Here is a 23,551-nt window from a genome sequence, read left to right as displayed (position 1 = left end):
CCACACGAGGGCGACACGGCCTAGTTGAATACAAACAGATCAACAGTCAGGTCTTTGCAAAGTGTTGTAAACATGAACATCATTTATTTATCTCACCATTAGTTCAATGAATGGATTCAGATCAATGTTGTGTTTTTGCTCCATGTTGTTAGTGAGTTACTTACTTACTTTTGCGCACAACACTGGTCTCTTTAGCATTGGTTCTCAACCCCCCAAAAGAATCATATCTGAACTGGGGACCCCCCAAAAGAATCAGTGGTGGAAAAAGTCCTCAAATTCTTTACTTAAGTAAAAGTACCAATACTGCAATATAAAAATACTCTGTTACAAGTAAAAGTCCAGAATAAAAAAAATTACTTGAGTAAAAGTACAAAAGTATTGGCATCAAAATGTACTTAAAGTACCAAAAGTAAAAGTACTAAATATTTGAAAATAGTAGATCTACAAGCTCACAACGCGTCGCGATGTGACGCGTTGTGAGCTTGTAGATCTGCTATTTTCAAATAGCCGAGGTATAAAATAGGGCTAAAGTGGTTAATGTATGTTTTATTATATCATAGAAGAAAGATCTACAAGCTTGTAGATCTGCTATTTTTGGCTGAAGTTGGGGCAAGGGATGCTAGGGTTGAAGTGGCTAATGTAAAAAAAAAAAAAAGAATCCCATCACACAAAGATTTGGCAGACGCCCTGTAGTAACTCTGAGGACCCCCTGTTGAAGACCCCTACTGTATAAAAATGAATAGGCCTAGTATCACAATAAGGAGCTGTTTAACGCTTTCTTCTTTTTTTTATTTAACCAAAGGAATATCACTTATACACCCTTTAATATGCATTCACTGTTCTTTTACACACACACACACACACACACACACACACACACACACACACACAGTTACCCCATTAAGACCTGGAACTGTGTCATTTTTAGATTTGAGCTAAAAAGCATTATTTTACACTTTGGGCTATTCAAAAATAGCAGATCTACAAGCTCATAGCGCGGCACCGAGTGCCGCGCTACGAGCTTGTAGATCTGCTATTTTTGAAAAATCGTGAAAATGTGTGCAAATCTTTGAATATATATATATTTTTAAAGCGAACATTTTTAACTCAAATTGTTTCTTCTGGGGGTCCCTGGAACAAAATATTTTGATGGGGGTCCGCGGCCAAATACATATCATTTTGGGGGTCCTTGACATGAAAAAGTTTGAGAACCATTGATATAGAAACATACGTTTTTCAGAATACTGTTGAGATTTAGGAGACATGTAGAATCGGCTTCAGGTCTCAATGAGTTAAGCTACTTGGTAAAACAAACAGAAAAAAAGAATCAAGTCAATTAGTTCAGTTTGGCATTTATTGAAGTGCCATTTTCCAAACAATCCCCGACAGTCATTAAAATAATGGAGTGCTTGTAACAGATTAATCAATAACACAGTATAATCAAATAATCTCCTTGTTGAGGAAGCACAATCCTAAATGGAATGATTTGCCATTTACCCATAAAAAAAAACGCAACATAAAACAATTCAAACCGATATGACAAATAAAAAGCTGTGACACACTGTATAACCTGTGCTGTGCTGCCTTGGGGTGCGGTCGCACAGAACTTTGAGGGCGGATTCGGCCGCATGCATTTCAATGGGAATGGAGCGCCGTTTTTGCAGAAATCTGCCATTCCCATTGAAATGCATTGGTAGAATCCGCCCTCATAGGTAGAATAAAAGTGCGGTGTGACCGCGCCCTTTAGGGATAATCACTTTCAAACATGTTTGTGGTCATTTTAACGTCTACTCAAGCTATTGGCGTTTCTCCCCAGACAGTTTTTAAGTTGCTTGATTCAGTATTTAGATATTTGATATTAATTTTATCAGACACGACCCCTTCCTATACAAACCGCCTTCCTATTAGTAACGTCAAACTCCATTTTAACCATGATAGATTCATTTCATAACACATGTCCTTGGTTCTGGTGACTGATAAAGCCCTTTGAATTGAATTGAATTGATATTGTCCTTCTAATGCGTGAGGGGGCTGTGATATTTCAATTCCTTTTTTTGGGAAAATGAAAAAAATAAAATACAATAAAAACATACAATACATTTAAAAGGTAATAAAAAAAAAACATGGCGCCCTCACGTGTTAGGAGGGCAGGTGGGCAGGATGAGTCACCAGAACCAAGGACGGGTGTTTTCAATGAATCCAACATGGTTAAAATAGAGTTTGAAGTTACAATGGGTTTGTATAGGAATATCTAAATACTGAATAAAACAACTTAATAACTGTCTGGGGTGAAACATAAAAGCCTGAGTAGATGTTAAAATGACCCCAAACATGTTCGAAAGTGAAATATCCCTTTAAAACGATTTCGTCATGGCAAGTTATAAAAGCTATAGTTTTTAACTGTAGATGCCATTGAGTGCCATCATGCAGAATAAAAACATCTCTCAATCAAACTAAATAATTGTGACAATTAGTCACAATTAGACATTTAGTATTTCAACATTTACATATCAAATTTAAGCATCGAAAACGGACTCAATATATATATATATAAAATAAAGCCATGCCTTTTTTATAGTGTTGAAAAAATAAAAGCTAACTCTGATGGAATCTTAACAAACGTCTCAGTAGCCTAAAAAGCAAATTGAAAACAGTGCGAGGTCATCAACCCGCCACCAAATACTGTATGGAAATGACATGAAAAGTATTTTGTTTCTCACTTCTATAAACTAATGCTGCGTTCACACAAAGATGCAGGCTACCATCGAGCATGAGCGTTTCATTACCGTTGCACTCTTAAAACATTCTCCTGTAAAAACATATTCAACACATTTGACACTGTATTGCACTTTAGTAGATCGCAACTGTTGATATTATAATAATATTATAAGTCCCATGAAACAGAAAAAGGCCCTGAAGCTCTCACTGGCTCCCCCCAGTGGAGATGGAGAGAGCAAGCAGCACTCCTCCTCCTCCTCACTGAGGCCTGTAGCAGGAGTCCGGCTGCCACATGCGCAGATCTACCAAGACCTGGTTGAGCTTCTGCATCCACAGGTTCCTCTCGTCCTTGGTGTCCGCACACAGCCAGTTCCTGACAGGAGGAAAGAAGCAAAGAGGGACACGTTGTTTTAGCCTGACCCGCCCATAAAACAAACATGGGTAAATTCTCCTTCTACAGCACTGCCACCCAGGTGTGGAATAGTCTAACTAACCCAGTGGTTTTCAACCAGTGGTCCTTGGAGGGAGTACCAGGGGGTCCCCAGCTAAAATGAGTTAACATAGTGTCACAATATTTTTTTAACCACTTAGTTTTGGCTATTTAAAAATAGCAGATATACAAGCTCATAGCACGGCACCGAGTGCCGCGCTATGAGCTTGTATATCTGCTATTTTTGAAAAATCTTGAAAATGTGTGCAAATCTCTGAACATATATATATTTTTAAAGTGAACATTTTTAACTCAAATCTTTGCTTCTGGGGGGTCCCTGGCTCTGTTTCTAGATCCCCATGGGGGTCTTTATTCACTCCCTGTAAATGCTATTTGGCATGTAACATTTATTATTAAATGTTATTCTTACAGGGAGTGAATGGATTCAGAGGCCTGACGCCAAACTATGCTTCTTTATGCTTCCTATATCTATGCTTAAGCTTGCTCAATAAATATATATTTTAATCCAATCCAAGAGTTGTCTGACTGAACTGATTTTAGAAGGCATTTGTAGAATTGTCCTCGGGGTCTTAATGTGTTATAATAAGTGGTTTAAAGCTACAGGACACTCACTTGGTGACACACATGGTGTTCTTGCACTGGGACACCAGCGTCTCCTTGTCCTCGTCCCTCTGGGGACGCACGGTGACCAGCTCAAAGGTGTTGGGACGGGCACAGAACTCGCGGTTGGCCGGCTCCACCTTACGACTGGTGCAGTTGGCCAGGTTGAGGCGACCCATGGGCTTCTGCACACACAACAACAACAACACATCAACACAATGCATAAAGAGACCCATGGGCTTCTGCACACACAACAACAACAACAACACATCAACACAATGCATAAAGAGACCCATGGGCTTCTGCACACACAACAACACATCAACACAATGCATTAAGAGACCAATGGGCTTCTGCACAAACAGAACAACACAACAACACATCAACACAATGCATAAGACATTGGTTCTCAAAGTGGGGTCCGGGTACCCCTAGGGGTACTTGAGGGGGTTCCAGGGGGTCCCCAGCTAAATGATGGACAGGAACCAAATGGACCCTTATGGTTCTGTAACTCTGAGAGTGTACAAATGGAACCAAATCGACCCTAACGGGTCCATTTGGTTCCATTTGTACACTCTCAGAGTTAAATTAACATTGATTTTACAATATGAATTGGGGTCCCAGAGGTATAAATGCCATTAAATGGGGGTCCGTAGCCTCTAATGCATGTTAAACTGGGGGTCCGTTGAAATTAAAATGGTTGAGAATCACTGCTAGAGAGCCATAAAAAACCTTCTCTTATTGGGGTCCCTGGCTTATCTTTTCAAATGGGGGTCCGTGGGGTAATAAGCGTCTATTTGGGGGTCCTTGACATGAAGAGGTTTGAGAACCACTGATGTACACAGAACACCACCACAACAACACAATGCATAAAGAGACAGACAGGGTTATGAATGAACGGTGACCAGAATATGAAAATGACATGTCACGGTTATTGTAGCAAATTATCTCTGCTGTCGGGCAGAAACCAACCATGTCCAAAATATTAAGTTATCAGGAAATAAAAAAAAAGACTAACATGTTATTAAGACAACGTGTTTTCACATAGTAGCGCTCTGGTGCCGTTCACGGTCTGAACCGTGTTTTCAGTCTTTTTGTTTTTTTCGTTTTTTTCTCCACACGGGCGGGGCTAGAGCAGCTCTGGGAGTACCCATTGTGATCTTGAGAAGGAAGGGCCAGATAGATCACCGGAAACAAAAACATGGCTTCCATCCGCTTCCTGTCTATTTCCTTCTTTAAAAACGCCTATATCTCCGAATCTGTTTCCGGTGTGGAAAACCGGTCATGCGCGATGCGCGATCCGTCCCCGTTGTGTAACTTGCGAGTGCTGTAGCCAGGGTCATCGCGCAACATGAATGGATGCTTTTTTTTTACGTGGATTTGCTTGTCGTGGAGTCTATAGCTTTAAACAGCAAAGCGCAGTCAATGGGGAGAATGCTAGCACCCAACGTAAGTTGTTATAAAAAAATACTGGAACCCGATGTGTTAAAACACAACACTGCCTCATTAAAGTTGGTATGGTGACTTTATACATTGTCAGATACTTGAATGTGTCCTTATATTATCATCACTTTACCCAAACACAGCTCAAGTGGAGTTAGCAGGATATATGGATGGAAAGATAGAGAGATATATAGAGTGTGTATGTTTGGCGTTACCTTGCGTCTCTCATCATCGGGGTAGGTCCAGTAGGAGATGCAGTATCCTGACAGGACACACCACCTCCTGTGCCATGCTCCAAACCCACTGACGTCTTCAAACATCGTCTGAGAAACACATTAGCATTAGCAGAATAATGAACATTATGAAACGGGTCGGTCAAATTATGCGATCCAGTTGGTTGATAGGATATAATAAGACTGTCTATATATTTGTATGGTTCTATATATAACTCCACGGTTAAGGGGGGTAAAAAAACAACCTATAAATGTACAAGAGGTTACTATTCATTACAGTTCTTAACTGCCCTGTAAACATTAGTTTACAGGGCAGTTGTTTGGTTAATTTAAACACCAGTAGTTTCCCTGTAAGTATAAGTAATACGTTACAACATTGACTACTTCAGGTACTACTAGTCCAGTTTGTACTAGTAACAGAAAATAGTATTAACTTCAGTTAATGTTTGAGATAATGAAGATGTTTGTTACCTAAACATTTGACCTCTCATTTTTTAAAGTTAAGAACCAGAATTGATATATAAATCAATTTAAACATTTGTATTAGGGAGTAACATAGGCATTTATCAGACACTTTATCCAGAGTAACTTACAATAAACAAGGTAAACACATACATAGAATGCAGAGAGACAGTGTAGTGTCTCAGTAAACAGGTAAACCAAGAACCTAGCATCAGTCTAAACAATATACTAACAAGACATATGTGCATTGAAACTATAACAAACTATAGGATACCAGGTACACAATGAACCTGGCATATTTGTCTAAATAACATTTTAAACTTTGCACAACACTGCGTCAAGGCTATGTCAAGGCTATGTCATAGGCTTACTTGTCGTTTATTGTTTTTCTTAATTGAGTTGGTTCCTTCCTTTTCTTTATGTAAAGTGATTTCTGAGTCTTCAGATTAAACATTGACACTCACCAGGAAGCCTTTCTCCTCCACGGTGCAGCCCACCTGACACTGCATCTTCAGGCAGATGTGGCCCTCCATAGGGCATAAGAATGGAACCTATATACACACACACACACACACACACACACACACACACACACACACACACACACACACACACACACACACACACACACACACACACACACACACACACACACACACACACACACACACACACACACACACACACACACACACACACACACACACACACACACACACACACACACACACACACACACACAGCTTAGCAGCAACCACACACCTCTGCAACATTAATCACTCCTTTTCTCCCCTCTCAAACTAAATATCTTTGCCAAAAATAGCAGATCTACAAGCTCGCAACAGGACATGAGCTTGTTAGATGGGCTATTTTGAGAGAGAATCGGGGCACTGGGCTGGGGTTCAAGTGGTTAGGAGGGACACCATTTATGTGAGAGAAAAAAACACCTCATTATTAGACATGTTTGAAGTACAATCTGATTACGTATAGATTGTAGCTTCAAACAAACATGAAGTGGCAATGCTAATGTGCTCATGTGAGGAATGTTCGACGTTAGTTTAACATTAACCCATTAAGACCTGGAACTGTGTCATTTTTAGATTTGAGCTAAAAAGCATTATTTTACACTTTGGGCTATTTTTGAAAAATCGTGAAAATGTGTGCAAATCTTTGAATATATATATTTTTAACTCAAATCTTTGCTTCTGGGGGTCCCTGGAACAACATATTTTGATGGGGGTGAGCGGCCAAATACATATAATTTTGGGGGTCCTTGACATGACAAAGATTGAGCACCACAGAAAGATACGTTTTTCAGAAAACTGTAGAATGTCATGACATGTAGAATCGGCTTCAGATCTCAATGGGTTAACATTAAGGTGCCCAGCAGAACTTATCCCTTACAATGAGAACAGACCGACAATCAAATTAATGTGACAACGTTAACAGAAAAAAACACCATCTTGCTGTGCAGTGCGGTAAGAAAAACCTTGTCACCCCTTTCCCAAACGTACAAAATGTTTATAAAAAAAGACTGTCGCCAAGTAACCTTGTAATGAAACATGTCTGTTTGAAACATGTCTGTGAGAAGTTGTCCTTCATGTTTGATCTACAACAGAGAGATGAAGGTTGTGTGTGAACCAGTGTTGATTTTGGAGACTTAAAACTATGAAAAACTACGAAAAATGATCGTCGACTACCTTTTTCACCGACGAAAACTAAATAAGAACGAAATAAAAACTAAGCCACGATGACTAAAACTAAAATATATTGACAATTTTGTCATCAAATATAAACTAGACTAAAAGGTTAGGGAGGGATCTAGTGGAGAAGAGATCCAGTAGAACTAAAAGACAAATCTTATGTTTTGTTGCGCTCTGAAAATAGCAGATCTACAAGCTCACAACGCGTCGTTTGTAGACTGCTATTTTCAGCATGCAACCGAGTGTAAAATCAGGCATTGCCGACTAAATCAACAGTAGATTTAGTCGACTATAATCTTATGACATTTAGTCGACTAAAACTACACAAAAACATTTCAGATGATTAAAATATGACTAAATGGAAACTAAATTGGAATTTTTATTCAAAAGACTAAACTAAATCAAAATTTTCTGTCAAAATCAACACTGGTGTGAACTGAGGAGTAGGACTCATGAACCAGGATGTTTACAGACAGTCTCCAGGGGGTTAATTCCATGACTATAACTTTTTGTGATTGGTTTACCTTGGTCAAGGGGAACTTGTTCTTGCCGATGGAGGCGAGGGTCAGCTTGTGTGATCCAACCAGGCTGAAGTTACTGGTTCTGACAGAGTTGGGCCCTCCGGGACTGGCCAGGACTGAACACACAATCATACAAGAAGAACAGTGGTCAGGATACCATGCTGTTTGTTTCAACATTAAAATATACAATCCAGGACTTTTAGTTTAACCCATTGAGACCTGGAACGGTCTCATTTTTAGATTTGAGCTAAAAAGCATTATTTTACACTTTGGGCTATTCAAAAATAGCAGATATACAAGCTCGTAGCGCGGCACCGAGTGCCGCGCTACGAGCTTGTAGATCTGCTATTTTTGAAAATTCGTGAAAATGTGTGCAAATCCTAATCCAAATCATTTTGGGGGTCCTTGACATGAAAAAGATTGAGCACCACTGATATAGAAACATACGTTTTTCAGAATACTGTTGAGATTTAGGACACATGTAGAATCGGCTTCAGGTCTCAATGGGTTAAAGACTAAATGTTATTTCAAACAATCTGTATAGTAGAGTATGTCAATACAACATAACTAGTACATCTGTATTGTAAGAGTATGTGTATAACAAGGTACATCTTTGTAGCCTGTCTTACCTGGAGTTTGGCTAGTTTTCTGCAAGGACGAAAAAAAGAAAAAGGCAAATAAATGATCGTATTGTGAATGTGAAGTCACTGTTCCAATTTTGTCCATGAAAGATTGCTTGTGTTTTGGGAGTGTAAAATGTGAAAAGACTTACAGTTATGGCAAGGAATCTCTTTGGAGTGATGGCCTGGAAAGGAAAGAAAGAGACAACGTTACTTAATAAAAATGGGACGACAGACCGTTTGTCAGTGAACCAGTTCAAATGCTAAAAAAGCACTGATTGTAGCCTTCAGTTGAGTGAACCATTCACCATGTACATATGTGTGTACGTTGAAGAGTTCCAGTACACATCTTCCAACCCGACCCCACAGTGCACACACACACACACACACACACACACCCACCCACCCACCAACACGTGAGAGATTGAATACAGAAGATGTTCATACCGACATTAATACATCATGACCGTCAAGTATTCCACTCCAGCCAATCTGAACACACACACATACAGTGGTGTAAAGTAACTAAGTACATTTATACTTTCAGAACTTTTACTTCTAATCCACTACACGTCTCAGAGGCAAATATTGTACTTTTACTTCACTACAATTATTTGAAAACTTTAGTTCCTAGTTATTTTGCAGATATACATTATTATATTTTAGAACAGTGGTTCTCGCACTTTTTCATGTCAAGGACCCCCAAATTGACACTTATTAGCCCGCAGACCCCCATTTCAAAAGATATGCCAGGGACCCCCATAAGAGAAGATTTTTTACGGCTCTAGCAGTGATTCTCAACCATTTTAATTTCAAAGACCCCCAGTTTGACATGCATTAGGGCTACGGACCACCATGTAATGGCATTTCTATCTCTGGGACCCCAATTTATATTGTAACATTTATGTTCATTTAACTCTGAGAGTGTACAAATGAAACCAAATGGACCCGTTAGGGTCCATTTGGTTCCATTTGTACACTCTCAGAGTTACAGACCCATAAGGGTCCATTTGGTTCCTAACTATCCATCATTTAGCTGGGGACCCCCTGGAACTCCCTCAAGGACCCCTGGGGGTCCCCGGACCCCACTTTGAGAACCAATGTTTTAGAACACACATTAACCACCGCCCTATTGTTTATATAGGCTATTTGAAAATAGCCGATCTACAAGCTCACAACGCAGCGCATTGCGACGCGTTGTGAGCACACACACACACACACACACACACACACACATAAAGTATATACTGTAAACTAAACAGAATCATGTGCTTTGTTGTTGAAGGAAGAAGAAGAGGAGGGGATTACCTTGGACTTGCTGGGTTTCTTCCTCTTGTCGTTGAACAGCTCACGCTTCTGCACCTAAAAAGGACGTTTACATCACATCATTCATACAGTATTTACATTGAGAGGATTGTGTTGTTGGTATTCCTTAACGGCAGCAAAACAATGAGGGGGGAAAAAAGGACACTCACCAAGTAGTAGACCTCTATGTCGATCTCAAAGTCACTGCTGACATCAGACCTGAAAGTGAAGAATTGACAGAAGAATTGTGAGAATGTGTTTCTAGGCAAGGACTTTGGTTTAGTTTTTGGGGTTCGTAAATCGTTTTCATTTACGCTCCAATTTTTTTATTGCCAATTACCCCTCCGTGTACTGTGGTCCCCACCTCATCCCATCATTATAGATGGATTGAAATTCTTATTAGGCAAAAGAATGTAAAACAACACAGTTACATTTATAATGCTTTTGTCTAAAAGGACCGGCCAAAAAAGTCCTTGCGGGCTTGTTTCCGTTGGGGTCCTTGAATTAATTTCATAGACATATATAGTAGCAACCAAACAGTTCAAAAATCAACATAAGAATACAGAGGGAAAAAAAAATATATACCATTATGTACAAAAAAGGCATGAGAAAATAAAAAATATATATATAAAAAAAAGCATTAGAAAATAAAATATGGCCAAAACAGGCCTTATACTTGATTTTAGAGTTGTTGTCTTCAATGTTAAAAAATTAGATGCAACTTGTTGAGAGCTTGTAGATCGTCTATTTCTGTCATTTCTGAAAATCTATCATAGTATACTATGGACATTTTTCAACAGACAAACGGAAAAGGATTTCGACGATAATACGAAAATAAGTGCGATTTTGCTGGGTGAACTGCGACCATACAACGATGTAATAATTGTGACAGGCCTAGTAGTAATCTGAGTTCCCAGAAGTTTTCGCCGGCTCGGCGAGGAACTTCTGGGCCAAACCCCCTGTATTTGTGGGCGGGATGTACGTCACGCTCTGAATCTGAGCGGACACGCCTCTTACCGGTTGCAACTCGTCTAAAATGTCCGACGAGAGGCAAACAGCAGTACACAACAATGGCGGTCGAAATTTCTCAAGGGGAAATTGCTTCCCGTCGATCCTATTTAGATGCAACACCCACTGCATGTGGATCCCGCCCCCTATTCTTCATTGGCTGTTGATTTGAATCACAACGCAGTGGCCGCGCCCCCGCTGTCCAAACTCCGAGGCAATGCCTCCCAGACTAGTCTAGTAGTGACTTACATGGTGAACTTGTGACAGGCCTAGTAGTGACTTACATGGTGAACTTGTGACAGGCCTAGTAGTGACTTACATGGTGAACTTGTGACAGGCCTAGTAGTGACTTACATGGTGAACTTGTGACAGGCCTAGTAGTGACTTACATGGTGAACTTGGTGACAGGCCTAGTAGTGACTTACATGGTGAACTTGTGACAGGCCTAGTAGTGACTTACATGGTGAACTTGGTGGTGAAGGTCAGGGCGTCGCCGCTCAGTGCACTGCGGGTGCTGGCCATGGGCGTGGCCACGGTGTTCTCTGCACCCGCTCTGATCATCAAGAAGAAGTAATGGTTGGCCGATTCTGAAGAGATGAAACAATAGAACAACAGATTAATATCAAGATTGATTAATCTGTCAACCGTTTAATTTTATATGTAAATGATTTAGACCAGTGGTTCTCAAACCTTTTCATGTCAAGGACCCCCAAAATGATATGTATTTGGCCGCGGACCCCCATCTCAAAATATTTTGTTCCAGGGACCCCCAGAAGCAAAGATTTGAGTTACAAATGTTCGCTTTCAAAATATATATATATATCAAAGATTTGCAAAAAAATTCAAGATTTTTCAAAAATAGCAGATCTACAAGCTCATTGCACGGCACTCGGTGCCGTGCAATGAGCTTGTATATCTGCTATTTTTGAATAACCAAAGTATAAAAGGTCATAATTATTTTGATGCTATATTTACACATTTTGCTGGGTACCCCCTGGAACCCCCTCAAGTACCCCTGGGGGTCCCCGGACCCCACTTTGAGAACCAAGGATTTAGACAAAATGACAGTAAAAGGTAATAAAGAGGTATACAATTGTTTTTAACCAAAACATATCACTCTTCACCTTTAATGTGTATCCAGCATACACGTCTTGATTAAGTTGTAAAAAGGCACGTATTAGAAATGTTTACATGATTCAGAACTAGGACTGTCACCATTACACATTTAAGTTGACGATTAATTGTCACTCAAATAATTGCGATTAACGATTTAATTGTTGTGTGTTTGGCCGTTGAACATTGGAACATTATGAATACAAAATCTATTTCTGTTTGCCTTTTAGGCTTCGTTATGAAAAATTGCGCAGGCCAGATTATGACAAATAACTTAAATATACCAAGACGTTATTGACATATTCAATCATTTTAGACATTTGAAAATAGCAGAAATAGCAGATCTACAAGGTTACAACGCGTCACGAAGTGAAATAGCAGATCTACAAGCTTACAACGTGTCACGAAGTGACACGTTGTAAGCTTGTAGATCTGCTATTTTTTTTTATATTTGAAAATGTGTGAACATTTTTCAACATGGAAACGATTATGCAAAAGTGATTGCGATCAGATGATTATGTAATAACCGTGACAGGCCTATACATCACAAAAAAAAAATTATGTGTGTGCTAAAGCTGAACTTAACCCATTGAGACCTGAAGCCAATTCTACATGTCTCCTAAATCTCAACAGTTTTCTGAAAAACGTATGTTTCTATATCAGCAGTTCTCAAACTTTTTCATGTCAAGGACCCCCAAAATTATATGTATTTGGCCGCGGACCCCCATCAAAATATGTTGTTCCAGGGACCCCCCAGAAGCAAAGATTTGAGTTAAAAATGTTTGCTTTAAAAATATATATATTCAAAGATTTGCACACATTTTCACGATTTTTCAAAAATAGCAGATCTACAAGCTCATAGCGCGGCACTCGGTGCCGCGCTATGAGCTTGTAGATCTGCTATTTTTGAATAGCCCAAAGTGTAAAATAATGCTTTTTAGCTCAAATCTAGTTCCAGGTCTTAATGGGTTAACCAAAACATATCACTCTTCACCTTTAACTCATTCACTGCCAGAATTATTTCTGAATTATTTGAACACTGCCATATTTTTCATTGAAAAAAAAAAAGTACTCAGGAGCCGAGATACAGAATTTTTAAGTTTTAAGTTAACAAGGAAGTGGATGGGAGTCTATATCTTCGAAAAATCATATCTCCTTGGTCTTTGGGTCAAAAAAAAAAAAAAAAATCTAAAAAAAAAAAAAAAAAAAAAAAAAATATTTTTTATTTTTTTAATTTTTTAAAAAGTCGTTTTAGTCGTTCTTGGCAGGCATGGCTTATGGACAGAAGTCGTTTTAGTCGTTCTAGGCAGGAAATGAGTTAATGTGTATCCAGCATACACGTCTTGATTAAGTTGTAAAAAGGCACGTATTAGAAATGTTTACATGATTCAGAACTAGGACTGTGTCACGATTACACATTTAAGTTGACGATTAATTGTCACTCAAATAATTGCGATTAACGATTTAATTGTTGTGTGTTTGGCCATTGAACACTGGATCATATGAATACAAAATCTATTTCTGTTTGACTTTTAGGCTTCGTTATGAAAGATTGCGCAGGCCAGTTTATGACAAATAACTTAAATATACCAAGACATTATTGACATATTCAATCATTTTAGACATTTGAAAATAGCAGAAATAGCAGATCTACAAGGTTACAACGCGTCACGAAGTGAAATAGCAGATCTACAAGCTTACAACGTGTCACGAAGTGACACGTTGTAAGCTTGTAGATCTGCTATTTTTTTTTATATTTGAAAATGTGTGAACATTTTTCAACATGGAAACGATTATGCAAAAATAATTGCGTTTAGATGATTATGTAATAACCGTGACAGGCCTATACATCACAAAAAAACATTTATGTGTGTGCTAAAGCTGAACATTAAGTACAGGTACAGTACCTGGCTTGTTGGCACTGGCAGCAGAAGAGCAGACAAAGTCTGCCTTGAGAGGCAGACGCAGCTCCAGCAGAGAGATGGAGCCCTTGGTCGCAGAGACACCCATCTCCTCCTGGGCTTTAGAGGAGCTGGACCCAGCAGCAGCAGCAGAACCAGAACCCTGTCCCTTCAGCTGCTCCAGCTCTGCCTTCACCGCGGCCCTCCTCTCAGCTGACCAGAGACAAGACAAAGACAAACCGTTCATTCATGATGGAAATACTTACTGGAACAGTGGATGGATCTTTCTATATCCTATGGAAACGGACATCGATGCTATTGGTTGGGACCAGAGCGGGGGGTGGAGAATTAAATGCTATTGGTTGCGTAGCTTGTCAATCAAATCATCACAAGGTAGCCACGCCCCTCCTACAGCATCAATTTTAAAAGAAATGGGACCATAATTTACCAAAACGCGTATCATGGTGATTGAAAGAAGACTTTAAAGGTTTCATGACGTTCAGTTTTACCACACATTAAAAGTCTTTGTCATGGTCTTTCAAACATGTATAGAAAGTTTTAACACAAAATTCCACTCCATTGATCCATGGCAGGTGTTTTTCTCTCACATTTCTAAAGCCTTTTCAACTGCAATGAAAAAATAAATCTTTGCTCGCAGGTGTCGCTGGTGAGGGATGTTGCCTGTCAATCATCGCCTCTGCTCCACCCCCCCAAAGGAAAGGATAGGGGAGGGGAGGGGCGAGGAGGAGAGTGGGCGGGATTAATCGACAGTGACCTCACTGTCGAAGGGCCAAGCTCAGATTACTTTTCAGCTTAATTATTCAGAAAACCCCAGACCAAAGAAAATCCACTGAATGTTCAAAGTTCAGATTTTTTGGGTGTAATTGAGGTCATAAAACCCCCCAAAAAACATAAAACATAAAAAAAGTGAAAATGAATGTCATAGAACCTTTAAACTAGCGACTGGAAGCATATAGTATTTATGACAATGTTTATTAAAAAGGTAATAAAAGCAAGTGTTAAGTTCGGCAAAAACCCACCCGCTTGCATGGAGCCTTCTGACACAAAGTAGGGGTGAAACAGCAAGACTACAGGCCATTCATATGAACTGCCACTTCTTATACAGTCTCAATTTACAACTTAAAGCTAGGCCCCCGTGGGGTGTAACTCACTTGCCACCAGCAGCAGTCTCTCGGCCTCGGCCTCCACCGGGGAGCCCTTGCCGTGCTCCTCGTCCGTGCAGCAGTTCAGAGCCTGGCTGGCCTGGTGGATGATGGTCTGCTGCAGGTTCATCTCATTGCTCAGGATCTACGACGTGGAAGTGGAGAGAGAGTCATACTGCGGTTCACAGATGGATTCACAACCAAATCAATGAAAAACATCAAAAACAACTATGTGGGATTTGTAAAAAAACGCAGTGAAAGGAGCACTCCCATACTAGCGCCGTTTACTGAACAATTAGCACAAAATGTAAAATTATTAGGTTTTATGATGCAACTTTAGACAATTCAAATACTCTTTCATCTTAAAATAAAATAGAGCTATAGTACAGTCCTGACGTCACTCGTTCATCCCCTGGTTCGTAAAGTAATTTCTCTTTGGAGAATAACATTGGGTCATCATAGAATCGTCTCATGTAAGAATTGTGGTCCATAAATACACAAACTGTCTCTGCGATATTGTCAGGGAGGAGGTTCTGTATCGTTTATGATAGTCAGTCACTCATATTTGATACAGTCTGTTTCTGCCGAAAATTTAACTAATTCGGCGGAAGTAACATTATCGTTTTCTCACCGTCAGTTGATACTTCATATCAAGTCAAAGTAAGTAAATAAGAGTCAAACCGCCGGGGTCATTTGTTTATTTTTGGAACACAGTTCTTATTCAACGCGATATTAAAGACGTCTATGGGAATTCAGAACGGGGGTGGAAAACCGCGAACCAGGTAGGATGTGTAAATTACGTCAGACTTCGGTGCTCTATTACACCAGCCACTTTGTCCCAAATGACATTCACAGTTCTAAAAGTGGTTTCACAAGTAAGAGTTAAAGTTTATTCAGCGTCTAACTAACCTTCATCCTCTGTTTGATGGAGGCAGCACTAGTAGCTCTGTGTTCATCCAGGGTTAGTCTAACTAACTAACTAACCTTCATCCTGTGTTTGATGGAGGCAGCACTAGTAGCTCTGGGCTCATCCAGGGTTAGTCTAACTAACTAACTAACCTTCATCCTGTGTTTGATGGAGGCAGCACTAGTAGCTCTGTGTTCATCCAGGGTTAGTCTAACTAACTAACCTTCATCCTCTGTTTGATGGAGGCAGCACTAGTAGCTCTGTGTTCATCCAGGGTTAGTCTAACTAACTAACCTTCATCCTCTGTTTGATGGAGGCAGCACTAGTAGCTCTGGGCTCATCCAGGCGCTGGGACACATCTTCTTTCCTCACAATGACCTGTTTCACATCAGGCCTGTCCACGTCCTTCTTCTTGATGGACCTGTACGCATCAACACTGTAACACATAAACACACACACAGTCAGTTATATCTGCTATTTTTGAATAGCCAACATACAGTATGAATGGATAAAGGGGTTAATAGTATTGTGATGATATTAACACATAGCTGAGGACCCCCTGGAACCCCCACAAGGACCCCTGGGGTTCCCCGGACCCCACTTTGAGAACCCATGGGGTAGACGAGCTGAATAGTCGTCATGTTGAAGCTGAGAGGTACTCGGGGACATAAGAATGTACCTGTAGGGCAGTTTCTCGTCCAGGCCGTCGGTGGAGCCGCCCCGGGTCACGCGGGCTCTCTGGAACTTGCTGGGTCTGGACTCGCAGTCAGGAGTCTGACTCTTCTCATTAAAGGAGCAGGCCGGGGTGGAGGTCTGGACAGAACAGGATGACATTAATTTGTGTTGTTTTCTAGAGCGAACATTTTTAACTCAAATCTATTCTTCTGGGGGATTCTACAAATGTCTTCTAAATCCTAACAGTTTCTAACCAGCAACTAACCCGTTTCTAGATCAGTGGTTCTCAAACTTTTTCATGTCAAGGACCCCCCAAAATGATATGTATTTGGCCACGGACCCCCATTTCAAAATATTTTGTAACCCAGCAGCAAAGATATGAGTTAAAAATGTATTATATTCAAATATTTGCACACATTTTCACGATTTATTTTCGAAAACAGCAGATCTACAAGCTCATAGCGCGGCACACACGCTCTGAGCTTGTATATGGGGGCGGCAGTGGCTCAGGGCCGGTAGAGCGGCCGGATGTTCGATCCCGGGCTCCACCACAGTTAGTATCGAAGTGTCCTTGAGCAAGACGCTGAACGCCTAATTGCTCCCTATGAGCAGGTTGGTGCCTTGCATGGTTTCCTCCTCCATCGGTGTGTGAATGTGTGTGTGAATGTGTGTGTGAATGTGTGTGTGAATGTGTGTGTGAATGTGTGTGTGAATGTGTGTGTGAATGGGTGTGTGAATGGGTGAATGTAATGCACAATCTATGTAAAGAGCTTTGGATAAAAGCGCTTAATAAATGCACCATTTACTATTTATATCTGCTATCTTTTTGAATAGCCAAATAAATCTTAAAGTGACACGGAGATGCGTTCCCGGTTCTTACTGGGTTAATGAGCTCCAGCTGTAGCCGTTCTACAAGCTCACAACGCGTCGCGATGAACGGGAACGTAACAGTTTCAGAAAGTGAACGAGCTTGTTCACGTTCGCTAGTTATTTTGAACAAATCGATCATGAACGACACATCACTATCCACAGCTGGGTACGTACCATGAGTCTCCTCTCGGGGCTCCTCACCACGGCCGCCACTGTCTCCTCCAGCGGAGCCAGGAGGGACATGGAGGAGATGTTCAGAGCGTCCTCCTCCTCATCGTCCTCCTCTTCATCGTAGACGCCCTCAAACAGGCCGTTGATGACGGCCGAGTTGATGGACTGGTCCACGCTCATCTCCACCTCCTCAGAGGAGCAGGAGAAGGAGGAGGAGGGCTTCTTCTTCTCCTCCTCCTCCACCAGGAGGTCCAGTCTCCTCAGAGGGCTGGAGGTGGCAGCCGGAGGAGAGACCACCAATAGATGTCCTGGAAAATGTACATTAACCCATTAAGACCTGGGATGCATCTGTGTCACTTTTTGATCTGAGATAAAAAAGCATTATTTTACACTTTGGGCTATTCAAAAAGCTCGTAGCGCGGCACCGAGTGCCGCGCTACGAGCTTGTAGATCTGCTATTTTTGAAAAATCAAGAAAAATGTGTGCAAATTAATATATTTATATTCTTTTAAAGTGAACATTTTTAACTCAAATCTTTGCTTCTGGGGGGGGGGGTCCCTGGAACAACATATTTTGAGATGGGGGTCCAAGGCCAAATACACATCATTTTGGGGGTCCTTGACATGAAGAAAATTGAGCACCACTGATTTGAAACATACATTTTTCAGAATACTGTTGGGATTTAGGACACATGTAGAATCGGCCAGTCTAAAAAATGTCTTCTAAATCATAACAAAACCTGTTGCTGTATCAGTGGTTCTCAAACTTTTTCATGTCAAGGACGCGAACAGCGTTTTATTAGCGACTTGCAGGCGAGGGGGCGGGTGGGGCTGGGAGGCCCACGCTACTATGCATCTCAGAAATATATAGCTTATAAGAATTTGTAATGTAAAGGAATTTGTAAGGAAATGTACGGTAAATATGGCAACTCATTTAGATGTAGGCCTTCGTAGGTTTATGGTTTCCCCAAGAACTATATCCGTTTCACTCATGATGCAATTTCTCTTTCATAACAGCTACATGTGCCAGAAGCCAGATAATCCCCTACAACAGGGGTCTTCAATGTTTTCAGGCCAAGGACCCCCTAGCTGAGAGAGAGATGAAGCAAGGACCCCCTAGCTGAGAGAGAGATGAAGCAGGGACCCCCTACTCTATATTGTATAAAATTGTGTTTCAGTATAAAATTGTGTCTCAACGCCTCGCAGCGCGAGGCGTTGAGAGCTTGTAGATCTGCTATTTTCGGCTTATGTTCCCCTCAGAAAAGGAATTCTAGGGTTCAAGTGGTTAATGTAAAAAAACTAAATCATATCACACAAAGATTTGGCGGACCCCCTGTAGTAGCTCTGAGGACCCGCTAGGGGTCCCGGACCCACTGTTGAAGACCCCTGCCCTACAACAAAACACCGAGAGTAAAAAAAAACAAAAACATTTCAGTCATTCAGTCCGACTTCACTGTAGCCTATAGTAGCCTTTTCATAAATGATATTTGTACTTAGGCTGTCGTGAAAGTTATAATATTTAGAGAAATTTAAAGTTTCAAATACAAAAGTAGTAGCCTAGTAGTAGTTGTGAATGTGAAGGTTAGCAAACTGGACATTTAGACTGAATGTTTCCTTTATCCTCATCTTGCGCTAATGCACACAACTGGGGCATCTGGGGCGGCGCATCTGGGGCGGCCATAGCTGAATGGTTAGTGAGCCCGCCTAGGGAGCCAGAGGCCCTGGTTGCCCCAGGTTCGATTCCAGGCCAGGTCAGCATATGTGTCGATGAAATGAAATTTGTCCCTGAGCAAGACTCTTAACCCCTAATTGCTCACAGGTTCTCATTGGAAACAAGACCGCAAGGACTTTCATGACCGACCTGTTAAAAGGAATTATCCTTATCCTTAACTGTTTCGCCAGGTTTTATTTTAGTTGTTTCTCATAAGCGTGCATCCGTTATCCGTCAACAACACAGCCGTCTGTGCCTTGACTTCACCCGGCCCCCCGCCCCCCCGCCCCCCCCTCGCCTGCAAGTCGGTAGGAAAACGCTGTTCGCGTCAAGGACCCCCACATGTATTTGGCTGTATATAGACAGATTAATCACACACAGCTAAACTATGACGTTAGTGCTTGCTGCCCTCTGGTCAGAAAATGGGTTATTGCAGATTTAAATAGGTTATAGTACCAGCAGAAGAGTAGTTGCTGGCGGTACTGAAGGGTTCTGTTGCACAGGTCAGGTTGCTGGTGGTACTGAAATCTTCATCCACTGACACAGAGCGGTCTGTATCACATGACACCGACTCCACCACCTGGAAACAAACAAGCAAACGGGACACTTTGTTGTTACAATTCAGCCATGTAGCAGACAGTAAATAAATAGTCACATAAATGGCATGCAGACAGAACAATGTAGTGCTTCTCAAAGACACTAGACCAGGGGGTCTTCAACCTTTTCAGGCCAAGGACCCCCTAACAGAGAGAGAGATGAAGCAGGGACCCCCCACTATATATATATATTACATAAAATTGTGTTGCACTTGCAGATTAAAGCTTTTCATAGATGTTGGATTCATGTTAATGTGTATGTTCAGACATTTAACGGCTTAACCCGTCAATACTTAGTAAACTTTCACTCTGTACTTGGTCTTCTCTTTTTCCCCCCCTCTTTGCCGAAAATAGCCGATCTACAAGCCCACAACTTGTAGATTGGCTATTTTTGGCTAAAGTTGTCCTTAGAATAGGGATGCTATAGGGATCAAGTGGTAAAAACCATGTTCCTATCACACCGAGATTTGGCGGACCCCCTGTAGCAACTCTGAGGACCCCCTAGGGGTCCCGGACACCCTGTTGAAGACCCCTGCACTAGACACTTTTTTTCTATGCATTAGTCACCCCATGGTTTCGTTTTTGTCTCATTCCTAAGACAATGATTTGATGACCAGCAGATCATTTTGTTGACTAAGACTAAAAGACTAAGATATCGATATTTAGTCGAGTAAGACTATACAATGTCAGAAGACCAAAATGGGATTTTCATGCGAATAATACAGTTCTTTTTTAAAAACCTTATAAAGTCAATGCAAGCTTCCACATCAATTTCGCGGAGCGAAAAAAAGTCTTTTATTTATTCGGACCGCATCCGAATTCTGCGTATATTCGCATAATCGCCGGTGTGTAATGACCTTAAGACTAAATCAGAATTTGCTGTCAAAAGCGGCCTAGCGGTTCCGGTAGGAGACACAAAGGAGTCTTTGGGCGGCTTTCCATATGCATGGCCTCACCCTACCCCACACCACACCGCCCACTTGTGCCTCGGTTTCCACTACAATGAAGTGGGTAGATTGGTGTGTAAGTGGTACTAAACTGGTGCCTAAAAAGTACCCAGTCCTGGGTAGGTCTGAGCTAGGCCAAGCGGGGCCACGTGCCCGGGCGATTTAGCCTGGTAAACCCTCCCTCCGGAAATCTCATTTCCATTTGATTTCAGGAGAGTCTGGGCTGAACCGCCTTTCTGCAATCAGGGGTTAAAGCAAAAAATAATCCCAAGACTGAAAATTATTTTCAGACCATGTCCCAATATGTGATTTTTGATTTTTAAACATGGCACATGGAATCCTCAAGACTGAAATCAGTCCCCAGGACTGAGAACTTTAATCCCTGTGCAATAATCGCTCTGTTCTCCGAACCGACGAGCCTATCAGCGTGAGCCTATCAGCGTCGTCGCACATCGTTCTGTGATTGACAGCGACAGTTGGCCAATCAGGTGGCGAGTTCGAGTGAGCCCGAATGAAGCCGAGTGCAGCCTGACTGGGGCCGACAAAAGACGAACGGCAGCCATTGTTGTTGTCCGAGTGCCTTCACTGTTTACTTTAGTTTTTAAAACGGTCTCAAACTTCTTTTTTGAGGCACGGAATTTACTATTAAGATATCGTTTGGATAGAATTTAGTTGTTTAACTTCATATGTGGTCAATTAATCATGACAGAGCCTATTTAAAAATATAAATTTAGAGAACCGGCAGGGGCGGGGAGTGACACGCATGTATCCCAATAAGGCAACCTATTTTCGGCATGGCCGTCCCAAAAGTCCCGTTGCGTCACATAGTCTGGAGCTCGTCAACATGAACTGCTGATTGGCTGAAGGGGAAAAACGATCATTGGTTGAAGGGGTTGTCAGTCAACGCTATTACTCCCGCCCAACTCCAGCCCACAGCGATTATTGCAGAAAGGCGGTTCAGCCCAGACTCTCTCCTGAAATCAAATGGAAATGAGATTTCCGGAGGGAGGGTTTACCAGGCTACGGGTGATTTGCATTTGTATACAGGACAGTTGGCCACTCACCTACATTACATTGTTAGACAAAAATTTACATTACAAATGAGTGTCAATGACCGGAGTCTACTACTCATACCTGTGGATTTGAGCGGGGGTACTTTTGTGTAATGGAAACGGTAGATATTTTGATGCGGTGTGGTGTAGTGTGGTGTGGTGTGGTGCTTAAGCTGCAATGGAAAGGGGCCTAAAGTCTCTACCTTGATCTGTGGGGTCTTCTTGGGTGCTGCTGGGGTCTCCTCTGGGTGTTTCTTGGGTACTGTTGCTTCCGTTTCATCCTCCTTGTTCTTCCACATGTTGCCGCTTCCCTTCTGGAAGCGAGTGCGGATCTGAGCCAGCTCAGACTCACGCTCCTGGGACAAAGAAGAGGTTTTTTTTAATGGTAAATAAAACAAATATGAAGGCAGAAATCACAGTGGAGACCGCAGTAGAGGACGTATAAAGCACTAAAGGTTTACAGTGATGTTTAGAACATCTAAAGGTGGGCTGCTAGAGCCCTGTAGTGACTTTACTGATAGTCACTGAGGGGTCAACCAGGTCAACTTTAGTCTGACGGGTGATCATCATAAAAACCAACAAACCAGAGCGCTTATATCTTTGGATTTGACAATCCATTTATTATCCATTATAAGACCGAGAATGCATATTGTGTCATTTTTAGATTTATTCGGCTATTCAAAAATAGCAGATCTACAAGCTCATAGTGCGGCGCTATGAGCTTGTAGATTTGCATTTTTTTTTTTTTATCGTGAACATGTGTGCAAATCTTTGAATATATACATATTTTGAAAGTGAACATTTTAACCTCAAATCTTTGCTTCTGGTGGATTCTACAAATGTCTTCTATATCCTAACAGTTTTTTTTTTTTTATTATGTTGCTATAATCAGTGGTTCTCAAACTTTTTTCATGTGAAGGACCACCCAAAAGGATATGTATTTGGCCGTGGACCCCCATCTAAAAATTTCAATGATTTGCAAAAACTTTCAAGATTCAAAAATAGCAGATCTACAAGCTTACTGATCTGATATTGTTAAAGATAACACCATAAATCAGTCAAAAACAGACATTCAACGCCGACCTGGCACGGCATGTAAACACAGCACAGCAGCAACACAGTGATCATTTTGTCTCTGTAATGAAACCCACCAGTTTCTGCCTCTGGGTGAGGTCTGCCGTGGCGGTGCTGGCACCCTGGGCCGCTCGCAGCCTGTCCTGGACCAGCCTGGTGCTGGGGGACACAGAGGAGGAGGAGGGGGTCCCGGCGGGGGTCCTGGCGGCCTGGGCGGAGCCAGCGGCGGCGGCCGTGGCAGGAGAGCTGTGATTGGAGCGCTCCTGACAGCGCTCTCCAAAGCGCTCCACGAAGGACTTGACTCCTGA

The 23,551-nt window shown here is 41.5% G+C and overlaps 1 protein-coding gene across 1 annotated transcript in view; it reads right to left on the bottom strand.

Moving 5' to 3' along the window:
• Positions 1 to 1,317: 1,317 nt before the first annotated feature.
• anln (anillin, actin binding protein) overlaps positions 1,318 to 23,551 on the bottom strand; it is a 45,113-nt gene continuing 22,879 nt past the window's right edge. Inside the window, exons 7-25 of the mRNA XM_084081421.1 lie at positions 23,321 to 23,547; positions 22,373 to 22,525; positions 20,031 to 20,154; positions 17,868 to 18,172; positions 16,828 to 16,961; positions 16,443 to 16,584; positions 15,251 to 15,386; positions 14,085 to 14,291; positions 11,525 to 11,651; positions 10,227 to 10,275; positions 10,060 to 10,113; positions 8,904 to 8,936; positions 8,761 to 8,779; positions 8,135 to 8,247; positions 7,457 to 7,516; positions 6,372 to 6,458; positions 5,428 to 5,535; positions 3,782 to 3,954; positions 1,318 to 3,091 (exon numbers count right to left, since the gene is read on the bottom strand). Coding sequence (XP_083937547.1) covers positions 2,977 to 3,091; positions 3,782 to 3,954; positions 5,428 to 5,535; positions 6,372 to 6,458; positions 7,457 to 7,516; positions 8,135 to 8,247; positions 8,761 to 8,779; positions 8,904 to 8,936; positions 10,060 to 10,113; positions 10,227 to 10,275; positions 11,525 to 11,651; positions 14,085 to 14,291; positions 15,251 to 15,386; positions 16,443 to 16,584; positions 16,828 to 16,961; positions 17,868 to 18,172; positions 20,031 to 20,154; positions 22,373 to 22,525; positions 23,321 to 23,547 — 2,366 coding nt within the window. The 3' untranslated portion in view covers positions 1,318 to 2,976. The remainder of the gene's footprint in view (positions 3,092 to 3,781; positions 3,955 to 5,427; positions 5,536 to 6,371; positions 6,459 to 7,456; positions 7,517 to 8,134; positions 8,248 to 8,760; positions 8,780 to 8,903; positions 8,937 to 10,059; positions 10,114 to 10,226; positions 10,276 to 11,524; positions 11,652 to 14,084; positions 14,292 to 15,250; positions 15,387 to 16,442; positions 16,585 to 16,827; positions 16,962 to 17,867; positions 18,173 to 20,030; positions 20,155 to 22,372; positions 22,526 to 23,320; positions 23,548 to 23,551) is intronic.

The sequence above is a fragment of the Gymnoscopelus microlampas genome (genome assembly GCF_963454915.1).
Source record: "Gymnoscopelus microlampas genome assembly, chromosome: 15".
In the NCBI taxonomy this organism is placed as follows: domain Eukaryota; kingdom Metazoa; phylum Chordata; class Actinopteri; order Myctophiformes; family Myctophidae; genus Gymnoscopelus; species Gymnoscopelus microlampas.
The sequence above is the reverse complement of the archived record's forward strand: the minus strand, read 5'-3'. Positions and strand labels throughout refer to the sequence as shown.